This window comes from Poecilia latipinna, unplaced genomic scaffold (assembly GCF_001443285.1).
Source record: "Poecilia latipinna isolate Pla-1442-1.1 unplaced genomic scaffold, P_latipinna-1.0 Scaffold568, whole genome shotgun sequence".
NCBI lineage: Eukaryota > Metazoa > Chordata > Actinopteri > Cyprinodontiformes > Poeciliidae > Poecilia > Poecilia latipinna.
Genome location: NW_015113184.1, coordinates 295586 through 316524, shown reverse-complemented (window position 1 = coordinate 316524; position 20939 = coordinate 295586). Strand labels below are relative to the sequence as shown.

General features: G+C 38.4%; 1 protein-coding gene across 2 annotated transcripts in view; it reads left to right on the top strand.

Annotated features, from left to right (window-relative positions):
- Positions 1 to 1427: 1427 nt before the first annotated feature.
- Positions 1428 to 20939, top strand: part of tep1 (telomerase-associated protein 1) — a 35161-nt gene continuing 15649 nt past the window's right edge. Inside the window, exons 1-29 of one of the 2 annotated variants that reach the window (XM_015041776.1) lie at positions 1428 to 1588; positions 3024 to 3487; positions 4296 to 4478; positions 4563 to 4712; positions 5417 to 5581; positions 5664 to 5801; positions 6454 to 6525; positions 6683 to 6807; positions 7259 to 7416; positions 8235 to 8344; positions 8424 to 8502; positions 9218 to 9407; positions 10109 to 10418; positions 11100 to 11252; positions 12408 to 12476; positions 13265 to 13383; positions 13469 to 13543; positions 14437 to 14577; positions 14651 to 14942; positions 15773 to 15894; positions 15963 to 16076; positions 16475 to 16592; positions 17509 to 17697; positions 18657 to 18844; positions 18925 to 19066; positions 19607 to 19786; positions 19866 to 19958; positions 20040 to 20175; positions 20622 to 20781. In XM_015041776.1, coding sequence (XP_014897262.1) covers positions 3026 to 3487; positions 4296 to 4478; positions 4563 to 4712; positions 5417 to 5581; positions 5664 to 5801; positions 6454 to 6525; positions 6683 to 6807; positions 7259 to 7416; positions 8235 to 8344; positions 8424 to 8502; positions 9218 to 9407; positions 10109 to 10418; positions 11100 to 11252; positions 12408 to 12476; positions 13265 to 13383; positions 13469 to 13543; positions 14437 to 14577; positions 14651 to 14942; positions 15773 to 15894; positions 15963 to 16076; positions 16475 to 16592; positions 17509 to 17697; positions 18657 to 18844; positions 18925 to 19066; positions 19607 to 19786; positions 19866 to 19958; positions 20040 to 20175; positions 20622 to 20781 — 4433 coding nt within the window. In that variant the 5' untranslated portion in view covers positions 1428 to 1588; positions 3024 to 3025. Of the gene's footprint in view, positions 1589 to 3023; positions 3488 to 4292; positions 4479 to 4562; positions 4713 to 5416; positions 5582 to 5663; positions 5802 to 6453; positions 6526 to 6682; positions 6808 to 7258; positions 7417 to 8234; positions 8345 to 8423; positions 8503 to 9217; positions 9408 to 10108; positions 10419 to 11099; positions 11253 to 12407; positions 12477 to 13264; positions 13384 to 13468; positions 13544 to 14436; positions 14578 to 14650; positions 14943 to 15772; positions 15895 to 15962; positions 16077 to 16474; positions 16593 to 17508; positions 17698 to 18656; positions 18845 to 18924; positions 19067 to 19606; positions 19787 to 19865; positions 19959 to 20039; positions 20176 to 20621; positions 20782 to 20939 lie in introns of both variants that reach the window. The other variant, XM_015041775.1, reaches the window with a different exon arrangement.

The following is a 20939-nucleotide window of genomic DNA, read 5'->3' as shown; positions in this document are numbered from 1 at the left end:
GAGATATGTTTACCATATGCAAGTTTTATAAATAATTTCCAGAATTTTATTAAAGTTTTAATGACATATGAATGCCACATAAATGGATGCTTTTCAGAAAATATAGGCATAGTTCTGCTTTGGACATTAAAACCCTTCTGTCACTTATAGAGCCAAGTTATGGAAGCACCTGTCTACAATGATGTGGTAGGGCCATCGTTTAAAAAAAAAAGTCAATTTCCAATAAAAATCTATTTCTAAAAAAAAAAAATTCTTAATTTGAAAAGTCAAATTTGGTAGAAACTACTCGTATTTTTGACTTTTCAAACTCAAATTCCTTTGTTCTAGAAATTTTCTGAGATTCTCAAAATTGCAGATTTTTTTTCTAGTAATTTTTCAACTTTTGAAACTCATAAATATAATTTTTTTTTTTTTTCAAGATTTTAACTGGAATTTGCTCCTCGTTTTTTCTATTTACTGGCCCCTAATACGTCATGATTTCAGTTCCTTTATTTTTCAAGGAAGGGTAAAAAAAAAAAAAGACAATAGCGTTTGGGGCGTGAGATGCGAGAGTGAGATTTACTAAATGAAAACAATATGTGGGCTACGGTAGCTCGGATGGGTCAAGACAAGATTCCCAGTGGAATCTGAGCATTTCTAACTTTATTTGAGCAAGCATTTTCATGCGTTTTTAGAAACTGTATTGTTAGCAACAAGGCAGCTTAGAAAAATGTAAATCACAGCCGGTTATAAATATAAATACCGATCAATCACTGTAAGCGCTCCTTAACCATCTGCCGGTGGAGGACTCGGACAGAACTGCTGACAAGACGGAGTGGGAGGAGTTTTTTGTTGTTTCGGAGGATCTGGTTTCAAAATATGTAGAATTATACACGCCCACTTCTGTGCAGATAACTATTAAATAAATAGCATTGGATTCTGAAAGTAAATTCGTCCGACCATGGCAGTTGTAAAAGAGATAGAGGGGGTATATCAAAAAGGGATAATCGAGGTGAAAATGTATTTCACCTGAATCTAAATCTAAGATGGTCGTATATAAAAACCTGTAACTATTAAATAAGCCATATTAAAGGACAAAAATATTTTGATACTGAATAATGCCTGGAAGATGTCTTTCCTTCACACATTTAATCAAAGTAAACTTTTTTTAAGTAAGTAAGGCAATATAGTTCATAGGGGAAAGGTATATCTTTTTCTGAATGGCTAAAACATAAATAAATCATTTAATCTCTGCTACTCAATTAATGTACTGCTATAAAGATGCATAAATCATAAAACCAACAACAATAATATATGGTATGTAATTCATCATAACATGCTGATTAATTGACTTTAATAACTTATAAATCTGAAAGAAGATACTCAGGCTAACCCCGCCCACCCGGTACACCGGCACACAAAATGGTGCGCACCTTTGCAACGTATGACATCTTACGTTGCATAGCTAATCGCGTCACCTTCCCTGGTACTTCTGGCTTCCTAGAAATACTGAACTAGAGCTGGACATCTATGGACAACATCGTTTATGTCCAGATATTTTAGACCAGAGTCTGTCCTCTTCAAGTGAAGCTTGAATCTTTGGTATTCGGTGAGTTTCCGCGTCTGTTGTCGGTTGACCGCCACACCTTTACTAACTCTGTTCATTGCTAGTCAGGACATTGTGGTTATTTCTTGTCTGAACTGAGGTAATTTTCTCGGGATTCAAATGCAAAGTGGTTCTGATGTGAAGCACTGGACAAATCTAAAACTTTGTTGTGTGTTTGAGAATCTTGTTTGAGTCCCGATATAATTTCTATGCTTGCAGAAAGTCAACTTTTAAAGATATTGGTTATATAATCTAGACCCTAATTTATTTAGTACGCTTCATTTTATTTCGTTGTATTATTATAATTCTTTTTCAGGCTTAAATTAATAATTTATTGCTCAACATGTCAACTGTTTGTTCAGTCAGCAGAAATATGGAGGAGGAGTGGCTCCATTCACCTTTGACCTCTTTAAACACATTGGATTTCTTGTTATCGACCAACACAAAGTAATGGAAATTTGTGAGGAAGGAAACACTCGACTCATTAATCGGAAACAAAAAATAAAACCCTAAAACATAATGCATACCAAACAAGAAATATAAACATTCAAATTTAAGAAACTAAGGAAAAATATGGAATAAAGTTGCAGTAAACAATGTTTTCAGAAACAATACTTTACATCATCTTATAATGTTATTCACTCATCAAAAACGTACCTGGAGTGTTGCTTTAATTTTCCATGCCTGTTTGAGAAATCCTTTAATCGCCATGGCAACCATTCAGCTGGGTGAACCTAGCCACCCAGGCTAAGTTTCTTCCTCCTCACAAAGCAGCAAGTCTCCCACTCAGCTCCTTCAGACTAGCCAGCAGCAATTAGCAAAAACCTGGTGGAACTGCTGAGCTTGTTATAGGAGCCGCTTCTCAGTGAAACGCTGGTAAAAACACGGCTAAAGGTTAATAATAGAGAAGCCATGCTGTGATTTCTTCCTGAAAGTGGAGAGTCGGAGCAGGAGTTTTTAAAGAGACAGAGGCCCAATTTCAAGGTATTGAATAACAAAGTAAAATTTATTTTAAACCATATTAGTTACTTGATTGTGTTATAAATTGGTGCTATTTGCCTGGAAAAAACATAACACTGCCCCTTTAAGAAGGTTGTGGGTAGAATATCAAGTCTGCAGGAAGAAGAGTTTAATTGATTGATGAAATTTAGATATTTCTTCCTAATTTGTTATGTTTGGATCAATATTGGATTTGGTGCTGATGTTCAGATTATCCCTCTCGTTTTTGAAAACATTTTTTCTGGAAAGAAGTCAGAAAGGCCCTGATGGAGTGAAGTTCAGATGCTACAGTCACAGGAACGTTTATCAACCTGTTAACTGTGGCAAACAAGGCGTGAACATTGATTTCTGCTGGTATTTGATGTGAAGTAATTATAAAATGCAGCAATGTTTGTAGAAGTAAGAGCATGTGAATGCTTTACTCTGTGTCTGTCTGCAGAAATGAAGGCGCTGACCCTGCAGCAGGTGAATGCGGCTTCAGGAAGTCAGACCTCCAACTACTGCCCCCCTTGTTTGGAGAATAAAATTTTATCCCAGGTGTCAACGATGACATCCGGGTCGTCGCTGTTTCATCCTTCTTCCCTTCCATCTCTTCAGCCAACCAGCCTGTCCTCCACCTCTTCTTCTTCTCTGCTCTCCTCCTCTTCCTCCACCAGTTCTCCTCTCCTCAGCACCCAGAACAAACTCCTCTCCTCCGGGACTCAGAGTCGTACCTCCTCCTTCACCTCCACTGTCGCCTCCAACGCTCTGGTTTCCTCACCGCTGACCGGGGATTCTCTGCTGAACCGCTTCGCTGATCCTCCTTCATTCCTGAAGCAAGATGGAGAAAAGAAAAATTATGCAGAAGAAGAAAAAGAGGAAATATCAGAAGAAATGCAGTCGTCTTTTGAAGAAACAAGTGTGGTACAGAAAAAAACTATATTTCTCACTTATGCTGACTGTACTATAAATCAGCCTAATGATTTGTGTTTTAGGTCACTTACATTATTTATAATTTCAGAATTATAAAGGAGAAAAATATATATAATTTTTAAAAATTGTTTTCTTTTATTGTTCACATACATTTTCTTTAGTTGTAGGCAGAATTGCCTTTTGAACTGAATGACTTCACTGCAAAAAACACAAATCTTACCAACTGTTTGGTATATTTTTTAGTGCAAACATCTGAGTTCACTTGAAATAAGATAAAATTAATTTACAAGTAACTTTTCAGCAAGAAATAGAGGCTTGTTGTAAGTCAATAATTTCTTAATATTGATGGGAAAAGTACTAGTAGTAGATTATTTCTCTTATAACATAGTAAAAAGGTTTTGTTTTTAGTTTAAATAATCTAAAAACAGATTATTTAATCTATACTTTTAGATTAAATAATCTAAAACAGATTAGATTATTCAATCTAATACTTTTTCCTTTGTCTTTAAATATAATTTAATTAACTTAAAACCAGTTCTTGAAGACATTGTAATCTTTGCAAAAACCTCTACCTTGTTGAAACTAATAAAACAATCTCTTTATTCTAGCCTTTATCAACTTGAACCAATCTCAATAATCTTAACTGATTTCAATCAGGAAAAGTTTAGCCCGATTATAATCAGTGAGAAAAACTTGTTCTTTCCATGAAATGTTTGTAAATATCTTGTTTAACCAAAAATGTGCCCTGAAGCTGCTCTGAATGCTTTGATGTCTTAATATGACTGTGTTTCATCAGCAGCTGGATGAAGACATCATGTTGTCTGAGGAGGAAAACGATGAAGAGGTCGCCATGGAGACGCCAGTCGTAGAAATGGACATAATCAACCAGAAACCTGATGACTCCGTCGCCGTCAGACAGGAAGAGTTTCCAGAACTGGACAGAGGAAATAAAAGCACTTTAGAAAAGCTGGAAGATAAAAAGGTCTTATTTTTAATCTACTGTAAGAACAAAAATGAAGTTGTCACCTTTGACCCCTGGGTGCTGATTCGTGTCTGTGTCGTTCAGTACCTCCTGCTGAACGCCGTCTGCTGCTCTCTGGTCAATAAGAGCAAACCGCCAGGCCAGGCGGGCTGGAACTCGGAGGACAGCGTTTGGACCAAAATCACTCAGCTGGCCAAAGACGTTTCTGACCGAGACCCAGAGTTCCTTCTTAAGGTCGGCCTGTGTACAGTTCGACTTTATAGCCCGTTAAAGGAGACATATTCTGGTTATTTGAAGAGGTTAGGACAGGTGGGTGGGTGATACGAAACATGTTTAATACATTTTTGCTCAACATCGTTCTTGGATAATGGTATTTAGTCTGCTCAGTTTTGCCTATTTTGGGCTTTTTTAGGGGCTCTTGTCACTTTAAATCCAAATAAGCTGCCCAACATTTACACTCACATGTGAAAATGGCTGCAAACAATCCTCAATTATACAACTGCACACCTTTGGAAAGCAGAAGTGGAACCTCTTGCACAACCAGTAAGAATGAAACCTGCTGACCAAATGTGCTGGTGGTCTTCCTGGGTTGCTAGGTAACGTGTTGGGGTTGCTAGGTAACGTGCTCAGTGCCCATTGAATGTGACTCAACACATTTTTGAAATGCTCATTTTCCATAACCAAAAACAATTTATTTTTTTCTAAAAAAAAAAAAAAAAAAGCTGGGTGTTTTTTTTTTCCGTTTAGTTTTTAGACGTAGTTGAAACCCAAATAAAAGTATAAAAACATGCAAAATTAAAATTTTGCATAATAGGTCTCCTTTAACATCAAAGGCTAACCTGATTGCCTCAAAATAATGATTGTAAATGCCATTACAAGGATTATAGGATTAATGTCATCACATCAATCTGTGTGTTTCCTCTTCGTTTCCTGTCCAGGTTGCTGTTTACACCAGACAAGAATTAAACATCAGGATCACCACAAACTTTTTATTGGCTCTGGCTGCCAATCTGGCCCCCACCAAGCCGCACGTCCGCAGATATTTCTGCGCTGCCGTGCAGCTGCCCTCCGATTGGCTGGAAATAGTCAGAATCTATTCTACAGTAAGTCTGACTCAGCATGAGTTTCTCCATCCAGCCTCCACGTCTTTATTTCTACGTAAACAAACTGATTATTTTCTTCCAGTGCTTCACCCAGTGCCTTCCGACGTGTCTGAAGAAAGGGATGGTCGACAAGTTCAAGCAGTTCAGCGAGTACCAGCTGGCCAAGTACAACACGCGCAAACACCGCTGCAAACACAGCCGGAAGAAACCGAAAGGAAAGGTGGGAAACTTACTGGGAGAGAACTGTATGTCATGATGGATGTAGTGAGTGCTGCTAGTTAAAATCTGTGCAAAATCCTATTCTACACTAAAGGTGACCAATTGTGCTTCCTTGAACAGGTTGGGATAGATTTATGGGCATTACAAAACATATTTATTGCATTTTTTATGCAATATTCTTAGATGATGAGATTTCAGTCTGGTCAGTCCTGCCTATTTTGAGCTGTTTTAGGGACTCTGTCACTTTAAATTCAAATAAGCTACTGCTGGCCACGAATTCCGCTGGGGTTGCCAGGTAACGAGCTGGACTCTGCTGGGGTTGCCAGGTAACGAGCTGGACTCTGCTGGGGTTGCTAGGTAACGACACAGTGCCTGTCATGACTTAACAACCAGGAGGTTTTTGAAACGGCTCACTTTCCAAATACCAAAAAACTTTAACTTATTGTTTGTTTGTTTGTTTTTATTTTTTCAAACTTCTTGGACTGTTTTTAGAAGCAGTTCAGATCGAAATGGAGGTGTAAAATGTGCAAAAATGTTAATTTTTCATAATAGGCCTCCTTTAATGGAGTTGACTTGTGTCTGTAACTCATCTCTGGATTTTCCTCCTCTGGTTCATCTCTCTATTTTCAGTATCTTGTCCGATTGTTTTGCAGGAACCATCCAAATCAGAGCTCGAACGATGGGCCAAATTTCTCAAATCTGATCCAGAAATTCTGAAGAAGTTCGTAAGTTACTACTTTGTTTATTTTTCACTTTACCTGCAGGCTTTAATAATCTTCTGTTTTTCTGTCCAATCACAGGTGGAAAATAAAATAAAATCTCTGCAGTCTATCATTAATTGCTGCAGTTCAAACACTAACAGGCTTTTTTATTTTTGCTCAGTTCCAGTTGAAGGGCAGCAGAGAGGTGGTGGACAAAAAACAGAGCGAGTTCAGCATAAAGAAGCTGATCAAGAAGCTTCACATTAAAGAACCTGCTGAATTTGTTATGGCCATCCTGGGGAAAAAGTAAGACGTACCCATCCTGATGGTGGAGACTGACATCCAGAGACAGTTGCATTGCTGAGTTCATTCAATTTTGGAGTAGATGTATGAGCCAGATAACTTCAAGTTTGCTCTGGAATCACAAGAAACCTTAGAGGGTCCTCTCAGACTCCTAGTTTGCATGTTTAATGTTTAAATTACTAATTATAAATTTAAGCAATGTTATTAGTTTGGCTTGTCTAGAAGATATAAAGGAGAAATCTTGTCTTTTAAAGAAAGAGGAAACTTTAGTTTGCAGAATTTCTTCTGACATTTGACCAAGTGTGAAGCACGGTGGTGTAGGTGTGGTGATGTGGGCTTCCATAAGATCCAGCTGGCAGACGGGCATTTTGCCTTTTTTAAGGTGAAATGTTTAAAATAGTTTTTGAGATTAGCAGAAAACCGTCTTAAAGTCTCTGTGTCTGACTTTCTGCAGGTACCCCGGCGATGCGAAGGCGTTCAGGCGCAGTGGAATAAAAGGCGTGTGGGAGCCGGACAGAGCCGGGCAGCGCATGAAGCTCAAAGAACCGCAGACGTGGGAACGGCTGATCAGTCTGGAGGGCAACAAGGCCGCTACCTGGCAGAAGCTCATAGGTCTGACAGGAAAACTCAAACTCATCCATCCTTAACGTCAACTAGTTTATCATAACAGGAGAAAAAAAGAAGAACCACGTTGTTTGCTCCAGGGCTGGGAAATTAATCGTTTTATCAATTAATCAATTTTGTTTGGCTTTTGAGGATTAAAAATGTGGAAAATCCTGAATTTATTTGAGGGGGTTTCCATAGTTCATGGTGATGTCAGCACGCCCGGTGGCGGCCATCTTGTTTGACAATCGTATTTTACAGCTTCTATTTATTTAGACTTTGACTTCAGGTCAGCCATACAGTAACATATTATGCTACATGCTAACTTCTTTTTTTTTTTTTTTATAACAAAAATAAAGTTGTACAACAATAGCCAAAATAATACAAGAATAAGGGCGTGATATTACCAGAATAAAGTTGTAGTATTAGGAGAATAAAGTAGTGACTCCAACTTGGAATATGAACACAAACTGAGCTGGTTAAGCTTTTTGTGGTTCTCATTAAAAATACAGCTTTAGTCAGGTAATATTATGACTTCATTCTTGTAATTAAAAATAAAAAACCCTAATATTTCATCACCTGAACTCAGAGTCCAGATAAATAGAAGCTGCAAAACACAGTTGAAAACAAGATGGCCGGCATGATCGCGTTGACGTCCCTGTAAACTATGGAAACTATAAGGAGTGCATTGGTGGGAGAAAAAAGCTGATTTGTCAAAAGTTAAATCTTGAAAATCCAAAAGTACAATTTAATAAAATCTACTTTATTGCTCAGTCCTATAAGAAAGCCTTAAAAGTTTGTGGTAAATGTTCGTTTCTCCTGTTCAGACAGCGGATCTCTGCCGTTCATGGCCATGTTGAGGAACCTGAGGAACATGATCACTAAAGGAATCAGTGAGGCTCATCACAAAAAGATCCTCCGCAGGCTGACCAATCAGGTGCAACACGTTCTGATGAGCCACAGATCGGTTGAATTAAAAACGTGTCTCTGATGTTAATGTTTGGATGTTTCCACAGAAAGCAGTCATTCAGAGCCGCCAGTTTCCTTTCAGATTCCTCGCTGCTTACAAAGTTATCTTGGAGCTTCGTGCTTTAGGTAAGACGCATCACAAATAACAAAGACTTAAAATGACTAAATGTAGAACATTTTGAGTTGTTAAAAGCACTGCAGATTGATTAGGCCTGCAACAATTAATCAATTATTGAAATAATTGTCACCTGATTTAGTTATTCATTAATCATTAACTGGAGTATACAGAGTCTAAAAAAGGCCACTTGCTAAAAGAACACCTGGTTCAAATACTGTAAAAAACAGGAAAAACATTTAAGCACCTTTTGCTTTCCATTTATTAATCCAAAAGATAATCAACAGACGGTGATCTTTTTTTTTTTTAAACTGCAGATGCGTCCTTTACTACAGACGATACACTAAAGAAGTCCTATATTGTAGCATTTCAGGCACTAACAGTTTTATTTCCTAATTGAATTATTTGCTTGTTTGGATCTATTGTGTAAAAAAAGCCTTAAGTGATTAAATCAAAGATCTCCAGAATGTGCCAATTTTTTTAATCCAATTAATCATCAGGACCTTTAAATTAAATGCATCCATTTATCACAAAGTTTTTATTTTAACTTCAGTTAGCATGCTCTCTCTTTAAACGACTGTAATAGTTTGTGGTTTGCACGTAAAGCCACCAGTTTGTGGCGTTTAGTTTTTTACATTTTCCTCATGAATTTGGTTTAGAATTATACAGATTATATGCAACACTAAAGGTTGAAAGGATTAAAAAAGAAACTCTTTCTCCATGTAGCCTCTGCCTCCCAGAAAGCGATCCCACCTGCCAAAGAAATCCTGTTGAGCATCCTAAAGAAAGTTCCCAAGAGGCCGCGCTCCCGCCACGACTGGCAGAAGTGTAAGAAGAGGACGATGAAGCTGACGCTCGGCGTGCCGTTCATCTATCGACTGTACAAGAACAAGAAGGCCCAGCTTCTAAAAGCCTAGTGAGATCAGATTATAACTGTAAAAATGTGACATTAATGATGATAGTGATGAAGCGATTAATTGTAACTATTCTGATTAATTGATTAATTAGATTTAATGTGATTAACTGATTATTGCAAAACTCTTAACTAATTTAGTAATCGATTAATCGTTAATTGGAGTATACAGACTCGACTCAAGTCATCACTAAAAGTCATTTGATGAAAGTACAACACACTCAGAGCAATAAGTAAGCCAAAGCTGTTATCAAAAACAAACATTTTGCTTTCTACATAGTAATATAAAATCATTTGTAAACATTTTCTACCCAGAATTCCCAAGTTGCAAAGTTTTTGCTCCACTTGCTCCAAATTCTTTAAAAAATAAAAATCTAAATTTGATGTTTGAAGTATTTCTGCAGATGTGTCTTTTGCTACAAATAATAAATAAAGCGTACATGTATGCTGTTACTGCATTTTAGGCAATAAAATGTTTATTTCCTTCTTTAAAAAAGGAATGGAAATGTTTTAATGTATTTTTAATATTGCATATAGGACAATTCTGCAGAATATGCCAGTTTTTAATCAAATCAATTGTTAGAATAATCAGTTACTACAAAAATGATTAGAGTTCTAAATCTGCATTTCAAATATTACATTTGTGTCAAAAATGAAGGCTGATACAGTTGAAACGGTGTGATCTTTTGACTTGTGTTTTAAAGTCAGAGGCTTTACAGCGTCGACCTGTTGGACCGCTACCGCAAAGCTCTGGAGACGGCCGTCCAGATCTCCTGCAACTACAACGTGCCGCCGCTACCCGGCAACACCATCCTCTTCGTCACTGCCCATTCATGGAACGACGAGTCCTGGAGCAGGAAGCAGGACTTCTGCATCCCGCCGGACCCAGAGGAACTGGACAAGGTGGAGGAAGAAGAAGAAGAAGAAGAAGAAAAAGAAGAAGAAGAAAAAGAAGATGATGGCAGGAGGAAGCGTAGGAGAAAAGAGGAAGAGCATGACCCTCTCACTCCGACTGTGAGTGACTTTTGGTTTTGCAGTAACCTGATTTGGGATGGAAATTTATCAATATCGATTCCATAATCGGTTTCGCTTATTGATTCTTTTTTCGATTCTCATAGAGTTAGGAAACAAACTCTTTAATTAAAAATATGCACTACTGTGTATTCGATTAAAACTTGCTAAACAATAAAAATTGGTCTTTTAAATGAACATTTTAACATGAAATTCAGTATGGAGTTAACAATAACCAGGATGCGGAGAAGTTTCACGTTCATAGCAGGAAACTCTTCGCTCGAAGCTCCGCCCCCTTGAGTCACCGCCGTTGCTAAGCAACATATTAAACACTTAACATTCGTACAAATCGGTTTCAGGCTCTTTTGTCAACCATTTGAGGATGTTGGAGGTATTTACTCTTTTTAGTGTGATTAAAGTGCTGAAAATGTTGCAACCGGACCTTTTATCGTCTTTTTTGTATGAAATATAAAAATTTTTGGAGCGCTTCCGCCGCGACGCCATCTTGGATATTTTCTAAAGTAAAATACGGAATGTGTACGATGCGTTATCACGCAAATACGTAAGCAGAATCATTTTAAGGAAGCAGCTTAACGATTCCAAGTAACAGAATGACTAGGAATCGTTTCTGCGGTGGAGAAAAGCTCCCAGTAATGTTCTGTTCGTGTTCATGAACTCCTGCAGATGATAGAGGTGTCGGCTCTGCTCGCTCTGATGATCAAGAACAGATCGGAAAACTGCCGGCTCTTCAGGACCTGTAACAGCGGCTACAACGAAGTGGAGCTGCGATCCGACGTCCTGCTGGAAAACGCCCGACGTTTGGCCAAAGAAATGGAGGTCAGGATGTTTTGTGCTTCTGTGTATCATAAAATCTGAGGTGGAGCATTAAGAAAACTAACATGGAGAGAAGATTCCAGTTGGCGAATTGGAGAATCGTATTATTAGTGATTAATCGCTTATTGAAATAATCAACTACTCTGTATTAGATTAGTTTTCAGTTTCAGTATACAGACTGAGAAGGAACAACATAATTAGTGCAGTGATTAAGCCGAAACTACAAAATGTATACAATTTCCATTTAAGATATAAAAATATATATATTTTTGTAAACACATTGTTTCATGTAGCATAGTTGTAGCTTCACCTAGTTCAAATTCTGAACATAAATTCTCTTATTAATCACTTTTTTAAATCCAAATATTAATAGTTTAATCCAAAAAGTAATCAAAAGATGAGCCCTACATTGCCTTGATGATAAATCGAGCAGAAATTGTTGAGCTTTTTTAACTGCAGGTGCATGCTTTGCTAATGATCAGGTGTACATTGGTCAATTTTATTGTTGCAATAAAATGTTTAAGAGGAATTTAATCATTTAATTGCATCTTTCAATGCATTTCTAATATTGTGTAAAAAGGCTGATGTGATTAAATGAAAACTTTGCCAATTTTTTTATTCAATTAATCAATTAATTGTCAGAATAATTGATAGAGTAACCAATTACTAAAACAATTATTAGTTACAGGTATATTTGCTATAAGGCGAGAGTTTAAAACTTTTCCTGTAATGACATGGAATATAAAAACTGTCCTGTGATTAGAAATATGAAACAATTGTTGCAAAACAAATAACTGTAAATTATGATCAAGCATTCAGTAAAGAAATGCTTTTATTGCATTTTAGGCAATAAAAGCATTATTATTTATAAAAGGAGCTGAATTATTAGTTTTTTGTATTTCTAATGTGTTATAAAAGTTGCTTAAGTACATCAATAAAAAGTCTGTCAAATTTTTTAACCAGTTAATCAATTAATGGTCTGAATAATTGATTGCTAAAATAATTGCAGTTCAAGTCCTGCAGATAATTGAAAACTGGAGATACTTTTATACCAGTAGTCATTAAATCCATGAGTTTGGTTAAATCAATCTATCGATTGCACAGAAGTCTTGTTGCGCGGTTAGAGGTAACGATGATGTATGGACTCTTCTTTTGCAGGAATCGACCAATCATCAAGGAGACATCGATACCAGCTTTCTCTACAAGCTGTTAACCAAGAAAAACAAGGTATGTGCTTTTCGAAGTTAAGAACAGAAGAAAATAACAGTATACAAAAACATAGTACAGATATTAAAGTTCTAATTTTTTTGAATGGTTGTTTATGCAGATTGTTTGATGAGTTAGATTAAAGTTAAAATATTTTTGGTCCTCATTTAAAGGGGACATGTTATGCAAAATTCACATTTTACACATTTTTGTATTTCCATTTGGGTTTCTACTGCTTCTAGAAACAAACAACAAAAAAAAACACCCGGCTCTTTTTGACAGTAAGTTAATGTCGTTTGATGTCTGGAAAATGAGCCGTTTCAAAAACCACCAGAGTGTAACGTCACAAATCAGCAGGAACTGCCCCGTTACCTAGCAACCTAGCTTAGGTTACACGTTACCTAGCAACCTAGCTTAGGTTACACGTTACCTAGCACGTTTGGTCAGCTGGTTTTATCGATGTATTTGGCTGCTGGAAAAAGACAAGTGTTTTGTTGTTGACTTACTATCCAGAAACAACTTCTGCTTTTCAAAGGTGTATGGATGCACATCTCTCTGCAGCCATTTTCACATTTTCACAACTGTAAACGTTGAGTTGGGGGGGGGTGTGTGGCCAGTAGCAGCTTATTTGGATTTAAAGTGACAAGGTGCCCTAAAACAGCTCACTCTGAAAATGGGCAGAACTGAGCAGACTGAAATGATGCAGCAATCTGGCATGATTTAGACAGCAGCTTAAGGTCTGTTCAGGCATGTTTGTAGCCAGGATTTCATTCTAAATAAAGTCAGAGCTAAATACTCCTTTTTCTCAGGTGGATAACATCATCACAATCGCACACAGTTGGCTGGATAATGAACTTGTTTGGGCTATCAAGAACTACAAAACCAAGAACAAAAAAGCTCTCAGTGTCAATATCTTCATATCTGATAGGTATTTTTTTTCATGTACCATTCTGCACTGATTTCAGTTTCTGAAGCTTTGTGGGTTCTAACTCATCCTTTACTGTTGTGTGCAGCCATGTTGGACTCCCAGAGGAACCTCATGACAGGAACCATGTGGTGCTGAGGGGCTTCAGTGAGCAAATCCTGAGGTAAAAATGGAGAAAAGTTGAATCCAAAAGCAAATGAGGCAAATCTGAAATCCTTGTTTTCACCCAAGAATGTATTCCACAGTTTTTCATGGCAACAAAAAGTTAAATTTTATTCTCATCTCCGCTAATGAGCTAATAGATTATTGTTAGCTTAGCACTTTTGCTAACTTTAAAAACGTTAGCACAGGGGTGCCCAAAGTCGGTCCTCGAGGGCCGGCATCCTGCATGTTTTAGTTCTCTCCCTGGTTTAACACACCTGGTTCAAATGATGGCTCATTAGAGGCCTAAGAAGAACATCGACATACTGAACAGGTTGTTAGAGCCACCAGGGAGAGAACTAAAACATGCAGGATGCCAGCCCTCGAGGAACGACTTTGGGCTCCCCTGCGTTAGCACTTAGCTTCCCGTTAAATTATTTTGCCTGATGCATTGTTTAGCACTAATTTACTTGCCTGGCCTTTTTTTGTGAACTTTCAATTGAATAAGATTTGACAAATATGTGTTGAGGTTTTTGTTTTGACTGTTCAGATTTCTTCAAGTAGATAGACGTTTATGTTCACGCTCTTATTTTGAAGTAGAGGAACTGTCTATGCAGCAGTTACGTTTCTTCTCCTAATCCTTTTTTTTATCTCAATATCTTTATTTCAGACAAGAAACACTGTATGTAGAGAACAAGATGTAAACATAAATACGACATCTGAGGGAATTATAGAATATGTAAATTATAATGTGTCAACATGTTTTATTTTGGCGCTTCAGCGTATCTAACATTTATGAATAGTTCTTTTGGGTTACACTATTAAACAGTTGAAGGTTGTCCAACTGTTTAATAGTTGGATAACTACTAAACAGAAAAGACAATGTTTTGGTAAACTTTGTCTTTAAATTACCAGATTCGTGGCAGAGCGAGGATCTTCCAGGCTGCTGGATCACGTGGAGCATTTAGACAAACTGTACAACATCCCACCACCAGATGGAGCCAAAGGACCACAGACTTCAAACGTTGTTTCAGTGCCAGCCGCCCCAAAGCTAAGGTAAAGTTTCTTGACTCATTTAGTGGTTAAAGTTGATGTTTACTCGATAATTAACCGTTCCTGCTGCTCCTAGATGGAGAGGAGTCCGAGTGTTCATCTCCTCCACCTTCAGAGACATGCACGCCGAACGGGACGTCCTGGTGCGCAGCGTCTTCCCCGAGCTCCGCCGCCGCGCCGCCGCCCACTGCCTCCACCTGCAGGAGGTGGAGCTTCGCTGGGGCGTGACGGAGGAGGAGTCGGAGCGGGCCACGGCGCTGTGTCTGTCGGAGGTGTGCCGCAGCCAGATGCTGGTGGCGATCCTCGGGGAGAGGTACGGCCAGGTTCCCCCCAGACCCGACCTTCCAGACCTGCCGCAGTACAGCTGGGTACAGTTTGTCATACCAACGATTTTTATAGACATGTTGCATGCTGTTGTTTACATCCGGAGGTTAAAAAAAACAGTTCTTTTACTTGCCATCCATAGCCGTGCTGCTGCAGTAGAAAAATCCAGTTAACTAAATGAAACCTGGAGATGTTGGTGTTAGTAATTTAGCGCAGTGCGCCACAGAAAAAAAAAAAATGCAGAAACACCGTTGAAGAATAACACAGAACCATTCGTGTTCTTCTTTTTCCTCGCTCTTTGTGTCGGCTACACTAACACACAGACCTGTTGCCGTAGCAACTGACTGACAGCAGCTCCACTAACATATCAGGATTCATCACCAAAAATAACGGAAATATTTCCCGCACAAAGAGCAGAACATTCAGTTTTATTTTTCTGGCTTGACGTTTATTTTGTGATTATTAAGTGATCGTCTGAACACAGCGGTGGATGATTAGTTAATTTAAACATCTGCTCGACTAATGATCTGTCAGAGTTGCCATGTGTGTCAACTTTTCATTTTATAGTTATGTGGGTCACCTTTTCTTTTTAACTGAACCGAAACACAACAAATTCTGCAGTACATCTACATGTTAAGATTGTCACAGTCAAGCTAGCATAATGCTATTTCTTAATTAAAATGTTTTCCTGACCTTGTTATTTAGTTGTCATAGTGTTGGCAAGTAGTAGAAAAGCGCTACGTCCCTTCTTTTTATACATTCGGTGTAGTCATCCTCAGCTAGCAGCTCTTGTGTACATGACATCACATTGCAACGTGTCTATAGTTTGAATTTTCATCTAAAGCAGATAAATAACGATCTTCTTAAAATGCAGCTGGCTTCTGCTCCAGCCGGTCTCTCCATCACAGAGATGGAGATCCGTCAGTTCCAGGCTCTTTATCCCGGCGTCGCTCAGCAGAGGATGTTCTGCTACTTCAGAGATCCAAGCATCATCAAGTAAGCAGAAAACATCAGTAATTCAGTCGTGTTTGTTTCACTTTTAACTGCTCTTCGTTCCCGTCCAGATCAGTTCCAGTGGCTTGGAGATCCGATTTTGCTGCCGAATCAAAAGATGCTGAGGCGAAACTTTCTTCTCTGAAGAAAAGACTCCTGGATGACGGAGTTAAAGCCACTGAAAAGTGAGTCCAAACATGTAGGCAGAGCAGAAGTGAATTAAGTGAATGACATAAAACATATTTTAAAGAGAAGCAGGTGGGAAAAACGAATTGAACCAAAACGTTTGTTTTAAACTGTTATTTTTATAGAAACTACAGACGATGTTAAAGAGCTGAATCATTTGATGCTGGACGAATTCCTTGTGACCCATTTTTAGTCTGAATAGGTTTTTAGGTAAACGTACTGAACATTCAAATAACACAAAGTTGTGTTAAGAATTTGAAGTATGTTTAAGAAGACAGTTAATAATTCAGAACTTAAGAGACAAAAATCATCACACCCATCAAGATGATGAGTGTTTGTTGTTAAAATAGTTAAAGAAATGCAACTTAATTTTAAACTCTGATGCTGTGTCTCATAGTTACTCATGTATGTGGGGCGGCGTTGTGGACGGGAAGCCATACGTGAAAAAGCTGGAGGACTTTGGGAAAGCTGTGCTGGAAGACCTGTGGTTGGCTGTTCAGAAGCTGTTTGTTGAGGTAAATAATTGATCAAATGTCCACTTTCCGGTTTCCGTCAATGTACCTTTGAGCTAGACATTCGCCTAACGATGTTGGTGCATGATTGTAAATGTGGCTCTAGTGTAAAACTGCACCAGTGGAAGTTCATCCTGTTTACTATCTGAAGGTGTCACTGATTTTAATGTGTGGTTGCACAGCTGCTTCTATGCTCTTCCAGAAAGCATCTATGCAGTACAGTATTTGACTTCTCCCAACACATAGCTCTAACTTCTAGACACGGTCTTCTCTACTTGTACACACTTTCCATATTTAGGCATGTCATGTTCATGCCTTGCATTTAGAGGTGGCCATTTATCATATCGTTTGTCATTTATTGTGAGAAATCTCTTTTCATGATGAGAATTTTGATTCTTATCATATTTCAGTAATGATGTTAAATAAAAAACTAAACTGACAGTGTTATTGGAAATTATATTTTTACCATTTTCTCTACTGTTTGTTCCAAAATATAATGAAATGCAGTGACTTTATACAGTTTAGTGATATAAATCACACAAATTTAAGTAAGTACGCTGCAAAAACACAAAATCCTACCAAGTATTCTGTCTAGTTTCTAGTGCACATATCTTAGTACACTTGAAATAAGACAAAACTGACTTGCAGGTAACTTTTCAGCTTGTTTTAAGTCAATAATTTCTTAATGTTGATGAAAAATTACTAGCTCCACTGGAAGATTATTTTACTTATGGGAAGATATTTTTCTCATTAAAGGTTTAAAATTCCGCCAGTGGAACTAGTACTTTTTTAAAATTATTTTTAAGCTCCTATATCTTGCTGGAAAGTTACTTTTAAGTTTATGTTGCCATATTTCAAGTGTATTGAGATCTTTGCACTACAAACTAGACAAAAATGCGACACTGTCTATTTTCTGCAGGAGGATGTGGAGGCAGATTCTGCTTTGGAGGTTTCTGAGCAGGAGGTCCACCAGGGGGCGCTGCAGAGGCAGTTCTTCGGCAGGACAAAGCTGCTGTCAAATGCTGTGCAGACGGTGGAGCGGGTCCAAAACAAGGGAGGAATGGTGGTGATAGAAGGAGGACCTGGAGAGGGGAAAACTGTCTTCATGGTAAATTTACATCCTCAGGTGGTTTGAAATCTAGATTAGGTTAAGAGAACTGGGGCAGAATTACAAACAGCTTATGAAGACATGGTGATGACGATAACATATAAATATTTGTCCATATAAGGCTTTCAAAGGCTATTTGAGTAGCATTTTCTTTCCTTGGCAATTTCCTGTATGATTAAATAAAGTCCACTACTTAGAGGCACAAAATAAAGAAAACCTTAAAATTACCAATTATACTTCAACAGTTTATGAGCTATACAGAACATGTTTGTTACATTTTCTGCACGAAATCATTCTTAGATGACGAGAATTTAGTCTACTCAGTTCTGGATATTTTGAAATGAAAATGGCTGCAAACAGATGTGCAATTATACAACCGTACATCTTTGAAAAGCAGATGTGGAGCCTTCTGCACATCCAACAAGAATGTAGCAAGTTGTTTCTAAATCATAAGTCAACAACAAAACCAGCTGACCAAGCATGCTGGAACTCAGCTTGGATTGCTAGGTAACGGGCGGAATTCCACTGTGGTTGCTAGGTAACAGCACAGTGACTGTACAATATGACTCAATAATCAGGAGGTTATTGAAACGGCATACTTTCCACGCACAAAAAGCATCAACTTATTGTCAAAAACAACCTCTGTCTTTTATGTATTTATTAATTTATTTTTAAAAGCAGTTGAGACTCAAACGGAAGCACAAAAACGTGCAAAATGTGAATTTTGCATAATTTACATTTTTCAGTAAAATGATTCTGTATGTTTCTTGTTTGAAATAATTTATTCTACGATTCATCAACTTCTTAGACACTCAGCCTAAGTATAAATGTGAAGCCAAATAGTTCACGAGGAAAGATCTTTTTCAGTAAAATGATTTGTTTCAAGGGGAAATGTATCATAGTTGTTTGTCTTTATCACTGTTAAGCCAAATATCTCTGCATTTATTCCCTCCTGTCAGGCTGCTCTAGCAGATTCCCTCCGAACTGGACTGAAATCTAAAACGAACCTCCGCTGCGACGTCATCTCTTACTCCACAGCTGCCAGCCAGTCGGCGCGCTGCGTGGAAAACCTCCTTCGATGCCTCGCTGTGTGGCTCAGAAACGATAAACACTCAGAGGAGGAATCGCCTCTTCCTCACCTGTACAAGTAAGAAGCTCCTGCACGGAGAGTTTATGCACCAGCTGTTCTATCCAGCTGTTTTAACCTTTTATTTTTGGATTCATTAGGGACTTGCTGTCGGAGTTTCACTCTACTCTGAGTGAAAGGAAGAAGAAGAAACCTCTGGTGGTTCTGGTCGATGGAGTGGATCTGGTCCAGGATGGCAAAGGACAGTTTAGCTCTGACTGGATCCCACAGCTGCTTCCTCAAGTGGGTTCCAAGAGAATAGGGCAATAAATCAATAACAATATAAATCGCTACAGACATGTGATCAATGTCAATAGATGATACATCTGATGGAATATTCACTGAACTCTGATCCAGAACCGCACAGCATTCTGGGAGATTTAGGCAGAGGAAACTCATTGCTAGCTTAGCAAAGTTGGTGGAATCCACTAACTCTCTCACTCTTTGGTTACCTAGCAACCCACTCACTCTTTGGTTACCTAGCAACGACTTGTTCAGTAACTGGCGCAGCAGCAGTTTAAGGTTTCACCTCTGTGCCTCATAACTGCTTAAAAATAAAAAGCAACTATGTGGAGAGAAAACTGGATAAAACGGGAAAGATTATCCACTGGTTTGGTTGTATTTCAGATTTTTAAAACAAAACTGAATACCGACTGATATGAAGTGCTTATAACATGATACGTTTTTCCGCCATATTGTCCAGCCCTACAAGAGAATTAAAACTGAGAGGAAAATTATTTAGTTTGACATTGTATGTATAAATATTTTGTTGTTTCTCATCAGGGTGTCTGCTTAGTGCTGAGCGTCGCGTCCAGTTCACCTCTGCTCCAAACTTTAGCCAAGAAAAAAGGAGCAGAGCTGTTTCCCCTGGGGCAGCTCAGCTTGCCGGATAAGAGGGAGATTGTTCAGAAAGAGCTGGATGTTTTCGGGAAGAAGCTCAGTGACTCTGCATTTAACAACCAGGTTCTGATTTTACATTCTCTGCCTCTTTCTGAATGTTACTGGAACTTGTTTTTACTGAGAAACTGTGCTGTGAATTAAGCTCCAGACGTTAATAACAAAGAAAGGAGCTGCGAGTCCGCTCTACCTGCACCTGGCCTGTGAAGACCTGAAGAACTTTGCCTCCTTTGAAAAGGTATAAGCTCATATTTAGGTTTATTTCTGAGCCTGAGGAGTTGATGGGAGTTAGAGCAGGCTGTGTTTTTGTGTGTTTCAGCTGAAGGAAACTCTGCAGGGTTTGCCTCAGTCTCTGAGTCTGCTGATCCAGTCCAGCCTGGAGAGACTCTGCAACCAGTGCAGAGACGTACCTGGACTCCGTCTGAGCCTCGCAGCTCTCACTGTCAGCAAAAACGGTAAAGTTCTGCAACATTACAGTAAACAACGTCGCAATAAATGAAAACGAGAGCAATCATTTTCATTTGTATGCTTGTTCTTGTAATTTGTTTAATCTTTAAAGAGATGCAGCCTTAAAGTTCACCAGAGGTCACAGTCGATCATTTTCCGATTCAGAACCATGACCTTTGACTTCAACGAACTGGCTTTCAGTTTCACAGCCCACAACAATATTATTGTCTGTAAAGAATCCTGCAGCTGAAAATTATGAGGCATCTACCTCATAATTTGCACAAAAACTGAAATATTTCTTGTTTTTGTCCCATGAACACAAAGTTCTATTCATAAATTATTTCACTGTAACAACATCTGACTGGGACCATTTCCAGACTTTCTCAGAAGTGTGAATCTTGACTTGGAGAAAGGATTCATTCTGGTCTGTTGGTGTTTTCCTCTTTATTTGCAGGTTTAAAGGAGAGAGACCTGTTCTCTGTGCTGAACACGTGTAACAGCCTGTCTTCACCGGACGGCCAGGTCTCATGGGAGGAAGTGCTGCAGCGCTCCAGGAAGCCTACAGGACGGGTTCCCATGGCAGTTTTCACCCGCATTGTGCAGAATTTACAAAGGTACAGCGCCATCTACTGTTATTAACGAGTAAATAAGCCTTAAAATATAAACTTTAGTTACAGTAGAATAAAGTTTACTGAGTCCAACTCATCGATCTCCAACTTGCTGCTCCGGAGCCAAATGTGGCTGTTAGTGACTTTGGCCAAAAATCACAAGA